At 26.7% G+C, this 15,656-nt stretch overlaps 2 protein-coding genes across 6 annotated transcripts in view; one reads left to right on the forward strand and one right to left on the reverse strand.

The window, feature by feature from the left end:
* The window catches only part of LOC103578229 (lachesin), a 178,381-nt gene that overhangs the window by 16,861 nt on the left and 145,864 nt on the right, over nucleotides 1-15,656 (forward strand). The gene's annotated exons all lie outside the window — the stretch shown is intronic.
* LOC103577110 (uncharacterized) lies at nucleotides 3,617-8,635 on the reverse strand. Of its 3 annotated transcripts, none has more exons than XM_008557612.3 (5): nucleotides 8,598-8,635; nucleotides 7,724-7,997; nucleotides 6,486-6,752; nucleotides 5,459-5,758; nucleotides 3,617-4,182 (listed from the first exon to the last, which is right to left on the reverse strand). In XM_008557612.3, exons 2-5 carry the CDS (start codon nucleotides 7,970-7,972, stop codon nucleotides 3,778-3,780), a joined length of 1,221 nt encoding a protein of 406 aa, XP_008555834.1. In that variant the 5' UTR covers nucleotides 7,973-7,997; nucleotides 8,598-8,635; the 3' UTR covers nucleotides 3,617-3,777. The 3 variants fall into 3 exon arrangements, with proteins under 3 accessions (XP_008555834.1, XP_008555835.1, NP_001401728.1); XM_008557613.1 differs by having other exon boundaries at nucleotides 6,486-6,743; nucleotides 8,562-8,618; NM_001414799.1 differs by having other exon boundaries at nucleotides 8,562-8,618.

Raw genomic sequence — 15,656 nt, forward strand, 5'->3', positions numbered from 1 at the left:
TTTTACGTGGAATATTAAACCTGATGTTTTATAAAACAAGACTATGAATGTCTCGGTACATTAAATGTTAGTCATGTCTTTTATATTGTACACAAAGTATGTATTTACAGTCAAGGAATTTACATCTTCCTCTTTCATACAGGGTTCAATACGTGACAGAGTTATTTGGGTATATATATATATATATATATATATACAAGATTACCGATAGATATTGCTTTTCCTTTGAAGATCTTGTTTCCCACGAGTTTCTCATATCCTGATAGATACTACGTCTATAACCTCAGATTTAAGTTATCTATGTTGTACACAATTATTTCCTTTGAAAATAGCAATCATAAAGGAATCAGGTATTTATCAAAAAAAAATTGCTTCTATACAAGAACATACTTTTAGTATGTATTCGTTTAAATATTTTTAAATTCCAATACGAGAATATGAATGCATATTTTTTTAAATATTGATATAAAGTACAAAGGTTACGCATTCTAATAATGAAAGGATGCCAAATATTAATGAAAACCCTTTGAAAATATTTTTATTGTATCAAATAAACAAACATGTAGCGACAAAATATCCCGATCGGTGGCAGTACTGTGAGTAGACGAGTAAATTAATTACAGCGTAAAAATAAAACATTAGATAAAATAAAAAAATGAAAAAACAAAAGGCTCCGGAAATAACAAATGATAATATTAATTTTATAACAATCATACAAAACAAAGAGAAGTTAACGAGCTGGATGTAGAAATTTTGAATTGAATTGAAAATTTGAATCAAAAATTTAAAACTATAAGTTGCGAGTATTTATTAAATACATAAATTTTCAGTATTATTTTTATTCGTTGTGATTTATGATTAACAATGTGATCTTTTTACATTAAATATATATACAATTATCGATTGATTGAGATCAATTTAATCGAAAAAAATTATTTTATCACTTACAAAGTATTTTTTTTTTTTTAAATAAAATTTCCAGCATTTAAGGGTCGGCATTACTTATCAAATTTCTGGATTTTCTAATTACGTTTTGAATATTTATAGGACTCGAACATACGCGAAAAAAATGATTGTCATTGAAAGCATTTAATGGATCGTGATGCGCACTTAGTGAAGGGAGTGATCTCTATAGCTCTAAAATAACGATCTGAATAATAATTGTAACGATCCATTTTAATCCTATTCACGATTTGATATTTGCCACTACCGTATACCTATCTAACTTTTAAATAGCTGAATGAGTATCGTGTCAGTTAGAAAATCGTATCATGCTGTTCACAAGAACTTTTTTTCCATGTCGATGTTTCATTAATTCTACCCGCATATTTACCCTAAATTTTTCTGGTTAAATTTTCTCAAGTAAGATTTCTCCCTATTTATTTTAAAGCCTTCAAGAAAAGCAAGAACATTGACCCTTGCGCGAAAATACTTTCGTATAAAAGAGGCTTATAAACTTTTGAAACTCGAGTTTTGAATTTTGAATTAGTTCATTAGCTCGAATAACTTCTTGTTGAATTGAACAGCCCCGCCATCCTTCCGTAATACACTAGCTTATTTTAAAAAGTTTCAGTCATAAAATATCTCGTTAATTCTAACAATAGCTAATTAGTTTGTTAAAAATATATATAAATACTTCCTCATAAGTATCTCATAACAAATTATTTTGACTTTTCATGAAATAGTTTCTTTAGTTTTCTTTTTATGGTTCCTGATGAGCTGATGACTCAAACTGACCAATTTGGAACAGCTTTGAATTACGCAAATCAATTAATAGAATTAGTGGTAATTCTTTGTCAAAAAAGCCGTATGAGTCTTCTGTTCAGGTTCTTCATTTCAGTATTAATGAAAGATTAACAGTGATCATTGATTTCGTTTCATATTCTACAGATATGCATCAATGAATTCAGAAAAGTATTAAACAGAACAAATAGGCAGGAAATTGATTCAAACTGAGTTTAAATCGAAAACGCATGTGAATAGGAACATATCTGCGGGGTATTAATTAGAATTGAAAGTTAATCATTTATGTTATTTCATTGTGCGTATTATACCGACTCTCTTGATCACAGAGAATAGACAGAGTAAGAGTGAATGTGATTATATCTCTGTAGCAATCAGATGCGTAAGTTTAACTGAGAAAGACGGAAATAGAGCAAGAGAGAGAGAGAGATGGATATTATTGTGTAGCTAATTGATACCCTCCAGCAATTTTGATAACATTAAATCAATATACTCTCGTTCAACTATTAGTAACAATAGTGATATCGTATGATTAATTGGATCGTAAAGTTAAATATATTGGGGTAATAAAATCAATCATCAGCATCGTGTTTATCAAATACTGACAAGCTACCGAGGATTATAATTTTGAAACGTTTATAAAATTGAATTGAAATCCTGAGAGTATAAAAGAAAAAGAATTTTCTTGAAGGTATGGGATAGTATTACGGTATTCTATTGGGATATCTATTGGAGAGATATCCTATGCACTTACCAATTGGAAATTCACCTGTGCCTATACTGGCTGAGAGAATAAGGAAAGAAGTTGGGGCCGAGTTGGTATATTATACAAATGCCTTTGAATTGAATTGGAAATGAGATCAGTGCGAAGGACAGTGATGTTAAGAAGGAAGCGAGAGCTGGAAAGAACGAGCTAAAAAACTGAGATTTATATTTCAGGTGAGATTTAGTTTATACGTAGATATATCTATATGTATGTCGAGAAAACGTGGAGAAGCAGAAAGGCTAGTTTAAATAGATTGACGGTTAAATAAATCGGGTTAAGGTATTTTATAATTGTTTTAATTTGTCATTATTTGAGTCAGGTAGCAGCTGAAATTTCAGTTCTCGTTTTCAGTATTTTTAATGTAGGTCATCGCTATTCCCAATTAGAAACATTTAAACCGATTTTCTCAGTAATTTTGGTAATAACTTTTTTTTAATATTCATGTTTTCATACTCAAATAATTTTCAGTGCAAGGAATTGAAACATAACGAGTTAAATATATATGAAAATCAAAATTTAGAAATTCGAACCCGTGAAAAATGTATTAGATCAAAGTTTTAAGAAACAGAATTAACTGAATCTATTCAAATCATGTTCAAATTAAATCGATGCCAAAGTTTTAGCAACTAAAATTTTTTCACGATTAATGACTTCCGGTTACTTAAATTAAATGCAAACAAGATTAAAGTATAAAGCGTTTAGTTTGAGTTGGAGTTATTTATGATTCGTGATTCGATTAATAATTCTGCAAATCAATAGTGTTCATATAGTATAGTATACTAGCACACACGTTTAATTTGGTGTAAATATTTGTCCAGTTCCACACATTAATTACATACATAAATTTATGTATAGAATTTGTGTTTGATCAAAACAAAACTGTTACTTGTGGTTACAGTAGTTGTTTATCATCTCATTAAATATATCTGGGTAATCATCTAATATTTACCAATAAATTATTAAATATCAATAAAATCTGGACAAATATATAGAACTCATATTTTAAATTCATTTGTTTTTTAAGCATTAACTTCATAATTTATATATATTTTTTAAATTTGAGATCAATTATTTTAATTTCCAAACATAATTTTTTATTTTCCGACATTTAATTTACAAATTATGACTAACCCTCTTCTACATACTTTTCTATTAATTCTAGACTATTGAAAATTTCTAAATTTCAATAATAAAATTTTGGAGTTAATTTATTAATGCGATTTATTCAATGATAAATATCTACAATCTACAATAAATAAAATACTTAATTACACATCGAGCATTCCCGTGGCATTCCACTCTGGCAATCTTCTCAGCATTGTTTTTTTGTACAACGGATTTTCATAAGCTTTGTTATTAAATTCCGCATCGTCTTGCCCCATTATTTCTTCAATATTCTGTGCTTGACTTTTGTCTATGAGAACAATAGGAAGAATTGTACAAGCTGCTACAAAACCATAAACATCTCTTTTGGCTAATGATTTTTTCAAACTCTCTATACTAGGTGGTGCTCTTTTGCATCCGAGTTTTTTCATTGTTTCAGATAGGACCTTAGCGTATTCTTCAATTAAATTGTCTGTATGCTTTAGAAGTACTTCTTCAGATGGGCTTGTGTTGAAGAAGTAAGCTAAATCAACTGCTGGTGAACCATAGACACATAGTTGAAAATCGACCTAAAATTTATAATTTTTATCACGGAGAACTTGAAACAGGAAGTTCAGTTGCCTAAAAATTATTATGCTTACTACAAAAAATATTATTCATTTAAAACTTATTGATAAATTGCGATGAATGTTATCGGTCGAAATAAGGAATTATAGTAGAATATAAAAAGTCTTAAAGGCTCAGAATAATGATTATAGTGCAGCATAATAATTTTTTGACGACTCAACTTGTTTCACATTTGGTCGACAGTGTCCAACAGTGGTCGACAACAAGAAAAAATATGCTTCTCAAAATTTTCTATTTTTAAATTACTTTGAATTTATTTATTGTTATAAATATTTAGTATTAAAATCACGTCTTTGTCTTGGTTTGCTTCAATTTAATCTTATCTTTTTACTTTTTCAAGCGCAAAGTTTAAATCTATCAGTATAGAGTACCGAGAAGAAGTAGAACTGAATCATTAATGAGTGCCAAGTGGCAGAGAGTAAATTTGAAAAAGTGTTAAAAAAGTGTGTCGGTAGCAAAAAACAGTCTGGTGGTTTAAAATACTTGTGTTTAGGAAGTCGTAAGAATCGTATAAAGTAGCTGAGTTGGGTTCGAGATGATGTAAACGAGTGAAGAATGAGTGTTGACTTAGTAAGAGTGTTGAAGGTGGGACAGGTAAAACGTAAGTTTGGATTTTCCGGAGTAACTAAAAAAATAAAAATTTTTATTTTTATCGTCTTTACATTTTTAGTGCACACTAAAGGTGTAGAAGTAAAAGCACATTGTAGTCAGTTCTATAGTTCTGTATCTGTGGAATCGAATCCTTTCCACCACGATGGGATTCATTGCATTATTCACGTAGCATGACTCTCGTAAAGCCACGTTACGTCGAAAGCACAGCTAGAGAAAACTCAATACTATATATATATACATATAGATATATATATAGATATATAGCATTGAATTTTCTCTAGTCTCTAGTCTCTCTAGACTCCAGTTTTTAGAGTAGATCACGTGCGTACTACTTCAAGTGGGTTTTCCGTTTTTACTTCTATACCGGATACTCTTTTAGAGATGAATAAAATTTCCAAGTTGAGTCTTGTCATGAAATTTAATGTTCAAAAAATTTTTATATTTTTTGAACATTATTATTTAATAAAAAAATGTAAATACTGACTCTATTTATTTACTTATTATTAAATTAATTATTTTGTTGATTTATTGATAATAGATAACGATTACTAGATATTTTATTCACTGATTATTGATAAAGTGTGAATATTGATAATGAATACTTACAAATATATGGTCTATAACTTTCCCAGCGTCGTCGTATTTGAATAACATGTTGTTAACCCAGAAGTCTCCGTGGTTAATAACATTGAATTCGGTTTCGTCGGGAATACGTGACTCGGATGCTCGATGATATGCAACATCCGCTAATTTTTCCAGTTTCTCGGCATATGTGTTACCGAGTTCTGGCCACGATCTGACGGCTTTTGCTAGAGACTTCATTCCACTTGTGAAAAACCTTATCATGTCTGGGGGGTTGTCAATATTGAATATACCTCTCACATACGTTGTTTTGTACTTTGGCGTCTATATTCATTCAAAATGTATTAAAACCATTTTTTAAGATTTAAAATTTTGTAAATCTATTTTGAAATTATTTTTCACAAGTTTGTGATATTTCAAGTCCAAATACTTGTTACTTGTTAATATTCACTAGAATCTTCGAAAAGGAAAGTAGTTTTTTTTTCATATCAAATCAGTCATTAGTTTGATAGTTGAAAAAAAATCCTAGCAAGATCGAAATCATGCATGAAAATAAGAAAACTAGAAAAATGAAAGTTTCAAATAAAGATTTCAGGATTTTTCTCTAAAAGTTTAGTCAGTACATTAAATTTTAAGACAATGCAGAAAACTATATAGTATCTTATAAAATTATTATTCGAAACTAAATCTTAGAATTTTTTCAAATGTTTCATTTTCAATTCAAATTGCCGCGTTTCTATGAAACTGTAATATTTCTTGTTTTCTTTCTTGCATGTGAACAATAAACGACCCACCAATCGATTTACATACAAATTTTATGTGGCTATGCTTAGTCACCTAATTCGTAGTATCGATAAATAAAAAATCATCGAAGTCCGTCGTGACTTTATTTACTTTTATTTCAGTTATCAATCTAAAAGATAATCTATTCAATAGCTGGTATTTTGAATTTACAATGAATAAATTTGAGTTGAATTTTATGATAAACCGGGTTATAAAGAATACATGGCTCATAAAAAGGACGTAGACATTTTATATTATCCATACATACCTTTTCATAAACTGCAACAGAACTAGCATGAAATTTAGCTAAACCGCGAAGCGCGAGTATACAATGCTGTAAATCAAGACCAGCTTGACGATCGGCCATACGGAAACCAAGTGGCGCCAAATCTTCAATAATCAAAAGTGGAGGATCTTCGTCTTGTGTATAAAGACACCTGCCACCTAATTTTTTATCTTTTAATGCCAATTCCATTTCTTTCAAAGTCGTTGTCATCATTTTTATCTCGACACCAAAAAGACCAGCCTGTGCAATCTTTATATTAAAAAATATATTTTTTAAAAATTCATTCCCAATGTATGTAGATTTTTTTTATCAACATTTTATATCAAATTCTACGACATATTTTTATTCAAAAAAACTAGTAAGTCAATAATTAGTTAATTTAGGGAAAATTAGACAGTCATCATTAGTTACATTCATGAATATTTTACAAATAAGATTAATGACAGCCCGAGTTAATCAAAACAAATTCGGATTTGAGTCTCAAAGTTCTCAATAAGATTTTTGAGGATCAATTTATAATTTGAAAATTGACATTTATGATTTTATGATTATTTACTTAAAATTAATTTTTATGGTGAATTTCAAATGGAATATAATTTCGATTAATCGAAATCCTGATTATGAGTTTTTTAAGAGTTCCCGAGTTTAAAAAAATCCGGATTTAAGCTTCAAAGTTCTCAATGAGGTTTTTGAAGATCAATTTATAATTTGAAGATTGACAACAGTATAAAGAGTTATCCGAGTTGAGCCTTCAAAGTAGTAGTTACGACCCATTTTACCACTTTGAAGACTAAACTGGAATAACATAATCTAGATTAGAGCCTCAAAATACTCCAAATATACAGGAATAATTTTATTCACATTTGAACCTCAAAAGTATCATTCTACGTATTCTCTCCCCTCCCTTTTCTATCTAAAATTTTTGAAAGTCCGAAGTGTAACTTTTCATTCGTTGAGTACTTTGAGGTCTTACTTATAATTTAAAATCGATAAATTATTCGCATTTAGACCTCATAGTTTTCATTGAGAATTTTGAGTACTAAATTAGAGTTACTTTTTTGACGGCAAATAAAACATCAAAGGAATTGAGGCTTTTGAGGACTCATTTAAAACTTTTTTTTACTCGGGAGTTGAATAAAAGTTTATAAATTTATACATACATTAGTAACAAATAGTAAACAATTAAAATTTTTTAGAAAATTTTCACAATATGTACTTACTAATTCTTTATGAACACCTTCAGCAGTAGGAGCGACTTTTATGATAATAGTTATTTTTTCCGTGACGGCTTTAGCGCCTTGATTATGTCGGTACTCAACAGTAACGCGATGCATGTCACTTGTGTAATTGTCACCTTTATTCGTTGCCGGCTTAACGAAACAATCAATTATACAAATAGAATCGTCATTTTCAGACCGGCGTAATGCTTTTTCAATAAACGGTGCTGATAACCACGCTGGCTGTGACATTATTTATTTATTCAAATAAACTGACCTAAAAGTTATTTTTAAAATAAAAAAAATTAATTATCACCGAAATTTCATTCATTAATTCAGTAATTACTACACTGTAAAAAATTGGGAGTGAATGTGGAATTTATTTTAATTTACAATTCGATCCGGAATTTTAATATAAAAATAACCCCTCCCCCAAGTGAATTTCGCTCCGAGAGAAATAAATAAAAAAAAAATATCTGCTACGCATTCACTGCAGATTCAACTCGCGGTCACTGTAAATTTTTTACAGAGTACTAATTAACGACAGTTTCTATTGAAACAAACACTTCTGACAGTTATGAAAAAAATAATAATAATAATTAAAATAGCCACTAATTGAAAAGTTACTTTTATTAAAAAATTATTTTATAAATTTTTAAATTTTTACAGAATTTTTTTTCAACTCATATTTATTATCATTTAATTCTCATAGTTTATCAAAGTGAACGTGTTAAAAAATATAAAAATACACTTTCTAAAATTTACTACACAACTTTTTTTTTTAATAACAAAAAATAACAATAAAAAAAAATTAGTTATTGAGAATAATAAATTCACTCACAATTTAAAAAATATATAATAAATATTTTATATATACACGTAACCAGTTGCAGAGTAGACTTATCATTAAAAGTTGGATGAATAGCGCACGGTCTTTTATTTATACTCAACAGAGTAATTCCTCTTCTACTGCTTATCATTTTTTTTCTCAGCAATTGCAGATTGAGAATATTGTACAGCTTTGCGTGTCATGACAAACTAAAGTAACTATAATTTGTGATTGTAACAACCGATTCAATCATAATATTAACTACAGTAATATTCGCAAACTCACGCTTAATTGCTGTCGTTGATATATATTGCAAACGTTATCAGTTATGATAAAAATCAACGTCATTATTATTTATTGCTATTATTTGTCAAACATGAGTGATAACGATTAAGAAAATTTAAGTCAATAATTAATTGAATATCATATGTATTCAATTAAAACTTTGAAAAGTTAATTGTTAGATAAATTAGTGTGATCTTTTACAGATACCGTTTTTTTTTTTTTTTCGAATTATTCCTTTTGTCCGACGGTTTTCATAAAATGAATGAATTTTATCAATAAATCAATTGATTTTAAATTTTAAAAAAGATCAAAATTTTTCGTTCAATTATTGACTAAATAAATTTTTTTCTTAATTTTTGAAAATGAATTTATTCACATAAATTTATTGGTAATTATTGGCAATTATAAAATAATTTAACGTATGCTGAAAGAAGATAATAACTGAGGAAATAACGATAACGTCAATTAAAAATTAATTTACAATAATTTAAAAAAAAAATTACTAGTCATGATGATATGACTTTTTAACTTGAAATTAAATTTTTTTTTTTTAATTACTATACTGGAATTTTAATAATTTTTTACTATTCCTAATTATTTATTGCGTAAAAAATAAAAAAAAAATTTTTTTATAAATAACCACAAAAAATTTTATTTATTCCGCAAAAATAAATTTCCCAGCGCTTTTAATGTTAAATTATTTAATATTTAAATATCATCGATTACTTTAATGCATTTATTTATTCATAGACTGCTGACTAAATCGAGCTCACATATTAATATTTTATTTTAGTACGAATTAATTTAAATGTCAAGGACTTTTGAGATCACAATATATTTTTTAATATCTGTATTTTAATTACAGTCGCAGCAGATAATTTCAATATAAATTAAACGGAATTTAGTTACATAAAAATTTGTTAAATGTTAGTCGATCTATAGATTATATGCTTAGTTGTATCAATTGTTGAACACTTTTTTTAATTATTTAGAACATAACCCGACATATTTTTTGTTTAAAATATAGACTACGAATTCGAAACAAAAAATTTCTTAGTTGAGTACCAGGATCAAAGGCATACTTTTAAATATTCATTAGGTTTTTTAACTTTTTGAAGCATTAAAAATGTATTATAAGGATCTTATACAAGCTTTTACCCTAACATGTAATTTTAATGATTTGAAAATCTTTTGGAATTCTTTGAACTTGAGAAAAGTTTTTCCCAAATTTTATAATCAGCATAACAAAAAAAAAAAAAATGAATATTTGAAAAAATGTTTAGGTCACGTGCTTTCATTAAATACAAATTACTGACTCGGAAATAATTTTGTCACATTTTTTTTTTTTTGTTAAATATTCGATTTCATCAAAATAAACAGTAGATCATATCCATTAATAATAAAAATAATAAAAAATGATTCATACTCAATTTTTTTTAGTCTCGGTTGACCTGAATTGCATCATTATATTTTAAAACCTGTCTATAAAATGTGTAAGACTTTGAGTCAGTATAATTGCAGACATCAAGGGCATACATACACACGCATACACACACACACATGAGTATGTATATATATGTAACGAAACAGATAAATAATTAGTCAAAAAAATAATTCATGAAATAAATTTTAAACGTAAAAAATTTAGATACACAGTTATTACATTAAAATTAATAAAAAATTAACACTCACATAAAGTTCTTAATTTAATTGATGTTTAACTATCACGATAAGATAATTGAACTGTTGCATAACGTCAATTTAGCACAAGTATTTTTCCAATGAAAGTTGGAAAATTATGTGATAAGTAGATAAATTAGAAAGTATATCAAGGTTAATATACATAAACTAGCAATTTTTTTTACACTATCAACACTTTCAGTTATGCTTAATATTTAAAATATTCTTTGAATTAAACGAAGATGATTTCGATAAAGTATTTTCCTTGGTCAACGCACAAGGCCATTTGTCGTGTATACTTAATAATTTCATACGTAATATATAATTTATGTGGACTTGTGATTTTTTTTTTTTCAATTTATGAATGAAAGGCTATACTGTTTTCAGTTTATTTGTATTTTATTATCTTCGCTAAATACAGATAAGATTGTTTACAAATTTTTAAAGTATACTTGATAATTGAGCAATTAAAATGAGTATTATAATCATCCAGTGTTACGACACGAGTCAAAAAAAAAATTCTAGTTTAGTCCTCAAAAGCCTCAATTCCTTTGATGTTTTATTTGCCGCCTAAAAAGTAACTCCAGTACTCAAAATCTTCAATGAGAGCTATAAGGTCTAAATGCGAATAATTTATCGATTTTAAATTATAAGTAAAACCCCAAAGTACTTAACGAATGAAAAGTTACACTTCGGACTTTCAAAAATTTTAGATAGAAAAGGGAGGGGAGAGAATACGTAAAATGATACTTTTGAGGTTCAAATGTGAATAAAATTATTCCTGTATATTTTGAGTATTTTGAGGCTCTAATCTAGACTATGTTATTCCAGTTTAGTCTTCAAAGTGGTAAAATGGGTCGTAACTACTAGTTTGAAGGCTAAACTCGGATAACTCTTTATACTGTTGTCAATCTTCAAATTATAAATTGATCTTCAAAAACCTCATTGAGAACTTTGAAGCTTAAATCCGGATTTTTTTAAACTCGGGAACTCTTAAAAAACTCATAATCAGGATTTCGATTAATCGAAATTATATTTCATTTGAAATTCACCATAAAAATTAATTTTGAGTAAATAATCATAAAAAACATACAAAAAATTTATATACTTATTATTAGAGTCCTTTGTTTAAGTTTATCCTTAGCTTCATACATGGAATTAAATTATTTAGTTTTTCAATCTACGGTAAAAAAAAATTCATAACAACTGTGTTTTTTTTATAAAGGGTAAAAATTTTTTTATAAAATAAATCATAGTGGTTTTATTCATTTGTTTCCAACGTCGAGATGGAAAAATATTAAATGAAGTAATTTACAGTCTCAAGTTGTAGTACAACTATATATGTATATATAAAACAATATTGGTTTACCACAGGACACATTGTTGGACGTGATACTTTACCCTTTTCAACCCTTGACCCCTACCTTTTATACTTTTGCATTAATATACACATACATTTATACAGACACAGACATGCCTAAGGGTTAAATTCAAATCTGACGTTTGTGAAAAATTGCATGAATTTAATTAGTCGTTTCTAATTCATTAGAATTTGTATTTATTTTCTTTCTTGTAATTTTTTTTTCCTTTATCTTTTATTCGTAATTTTTAGATTTCGATCTCTTATTCATCAAATATATATATTATTCTATCTTTTGAGTCCTTCTATTTCCAATGATGTCCCGTGTAGAAAAAATTCCTTTTCAAAATGTTTCAAAAAAGCTCATAACCATAAACTTCGAAATTTGAGATAATTCTGGACTTTGAGTTAATTATTTTTGGGAATTTGCAGATATTCAAGAGTAAAACAATTTTTGAACAGTACTTCTTAGATACATTTTTCGACTTTTATAAGAACTTTCCAAAAACGAGATCTGTGGATTGGAAATTTTTCTCTTTGTGAATTTTTTTAAAGTTTCAAAAATAATCAACTCAAAATTCAGTATTGTCTCAAATTTGCAAGTTCACTGTTAGGAACTTTTATGGAACTAACTTTTTTACATCGGGTGAAAAAAAAAGAGAAATAATCTAATGTGATAAAAAAAAAAAAAAAAAAAAAATGACCATAGAGAGAAAAAAAAAATTAAATCACATCAAGTGTTGAAATATTCCGTTCATAAGAGGAATGAAAATTGGAAAAAATAAAAAAATATATTTTTTTTTAAGCGAGAGTGAAAATCCGATCATTCTTTCTACTTATCCGTAAGTGCAACTTTTCAATGTGAGCATAATAGATTTTACTATTAAATTTTTTCAACGAAATATCGATTTCAATTTTATTGACTATTACATCTCACTATACTTAAATAAAGTACAGTAAATTGATTGGATTGTCTCGATGTGCCCTAAATTTTTTTTTATGCTCATTGTAAAAAATTTATTCGGATGCACAAAAAACTGCATGTACCTTTAATTAGAATTTTACTCGCTTTAAATTTTTTTATTTTTGTCATTTGAAAAATACATTTTTGTTTTAAATTTTATTTTTACGGTAACGTAGCTTAGAAAAGTTTTTAATTTTTAATTTTGAAAAAAATTCGTAATTTTATATTCACGATAATGTTTGGGGTAGTAATTTTATTGAAACTAAGATGAATAATTGAAGTTCATGTCAAAGTTAAATACTCATATTTATTGAATATTCGTTATGAATTATTAATTTTTATTTTTTTATACTCAGTTTATTCACATTTGCATAAAATATATTCCATATTTGTTTGTAAAGTAAATATAATATTCATTATAGGTCATTGTGGGTGTTTACAATGCCGTTAATAAATTAATATGTTCCACAGGAATTGTATTTACGGGTAATACGAACAACACATATTTTTTAAAATAATTATGCGTATGTTTTAATGACAGAATAATATTTACATATTGGGAATTAAAGCTCCGAGAATAATGAGGGCTATAATTTATTTACCGACTAAAATCCAAATAATGAATGCTGGCATTATCAATAATAATAAAAAAAAAAAAAACAAAAATGACGTTGAATAAATAACGGAAATGTAAAATTTGTTATTTTGTTACTTTCAGCATTATTTTTATTAAAATGCATTGTAAAAAAAATTTATATATAAAAATAAATGATCGGGTAACTTTAATGAGATTTAAAAAAAAAGATAAAATAAATGAAAAAAACGATAATTTTTGAAAAATATAATGTTTGAGCTTGAGAGTTTAAAAGCATTGAGGATTATAAATATAAATCTCTTTTTTTGTCTCTATATATAAAACCTCGTAGGTATTTTTGAATGAGATAAATGAGAAAAAGGTTGAAAGATGATGAAAAATAGAACAGAACAGGATAGGACGTAAAAAAAAAAATTGAATATCCTATTGAGGGATTTTCATTCCCTAATTGCACATTGAGATTTTATTTTTATGGGCAATTCACTTTCTATCACGCCAATTCACCATTAATACTATTATGTATCTTTACATTTATCCTTCAATTTCTCGGGCTTGTAACTTTGTTCCCTTATTTTATCATTCTTTTTTTTATACATTGGCAATATAACTTAATGAGTATATTTTCATTAGAAAAGGTGTATTCATTAAAGTTCCATAGAACGATCATTTGTTAATTTATAAGAAAATTTATATCGTGAAAGATTTTTTTCAATGATTGCTGTTCAAATTTCTTTGGCACTTTTTATGCATATATAATACATGTGCTAAAAATTCAACAGAAATCTATTCAATTAAATTTGTTTACTTTTGAAAGTTTGAAGGATTCAAAAAAGTTCAAAATTATTAACTTATTTCAAATTTAGTTGACCGTCAATTTTATAGCGCTAAAAATTTTCAACCAAATTTTTTTTCTTCTGTACTCTATGGTCGTGACCAATCATTTGAAACAATATTGTATTGTATTACAACGTATAAAAAAAAATATATGGATACCAAATTTTTAACAAGCAAATATTCGATTCATTACCTTCACAAAAAGAGATTCAATTTCCATTGAACAATATTGTGAAGTATTGTTTTTTATAAAAACATTTCGCGCTTGGAATTTCAAACAATGCAAATTTATTTTTAGTTAACTAACCTATTATACTCTATAGCTTTTGTTTTGGTTTTCATGATTCGAATTTCGTCAGTCATAATTGCTGAATTTTTTAAACTGCATTCATAAAATCATCTATTTACAAATAACATTTGATGGACGCGCAAAATAACGTATCTTTCATATAGTAAATCAAAATAAGTTTTTGTACTTATTCGGGCAGAAATAATATAATTTCATGTCTGATTACATATGTTAACTGATAATAATCGTATGTAATCATTGCAAATTTGTTATTTTCATAACCATTTGAAAGAAGTAAAAAATAAATTTTTTTATTTACTCTTTCCATGTAAATATTTAATAGAAGTTGTTCTGTTTAAAAGAAGCTGTATATTTTTTCATATTTTTTCTATGTACTTCCTTTAATATCCAAGAAACCGAGTGCATAATAAACCACTATATAATACAAACGACTTTAGAACAGTACTTTCAACACGACAATATGTAAGAGGATGTAAAATGATAAAAATAAATATTCACGTACTAAAGAAATGAATATTTACATTTATTAGTAACAAAGAGAATTTATCAAACTCGTAGACAAATTTGATTATTAAAAAAAAAATGTAGAGTTTGTATTTTATATATTTATATATTTATATACATGGAGGTATAAAGAGTAGAGTCAGGAAAATCAAAGTACTGAAAAATTTTGGTTCAAAAAATTTTTTGTTTCTAAAAAATTATTTACAGTTGTAATTTATTAATTTTAAAATTATTTTTGAGTGATTTCAACTGCTCGAAAATTATATATTTTTTCAAAATTTTAATGTAAACAATATTTCGTATTCAAATTTACACTTGGAAGTACTTGTTTAATTTTATTGTAGAAATTTAAAAAAAACTGATTTTTTACTTTTATTTTTATTAATACATAGAAAAAAGGATTTTTTGGTGCAAGATCAATTTCGAACTATGAATTGAAGACAAAAATTTATAATGCAAAAAGTTTTTTGGGGCAAGTAAAAATTTTTTAAGCCATGAAATCTTTTTTTTCTGTGTACATCACATTGTCAAAGAAAGAAAATTGATTTTTTTCTTAACATACAGGTGAAAATAGA

The sequence above is a fragment of the Microplitis demolitor genome, chromosome 5, assembly GCF_026212275.2.
Source record: "Microplitis demolitor isolate Queensland-Clemson2020A chromosome 5, iyMicDemo2.1a, whole genome shotgun sequence".
Classification (NCBI taxonomy): domain Eukaryota; kingdom Metazoa; phylum Arthropoda; class Insecta; order Hymenoptera; family Braconidae; genus Microplitis; species Microplitis demolitor.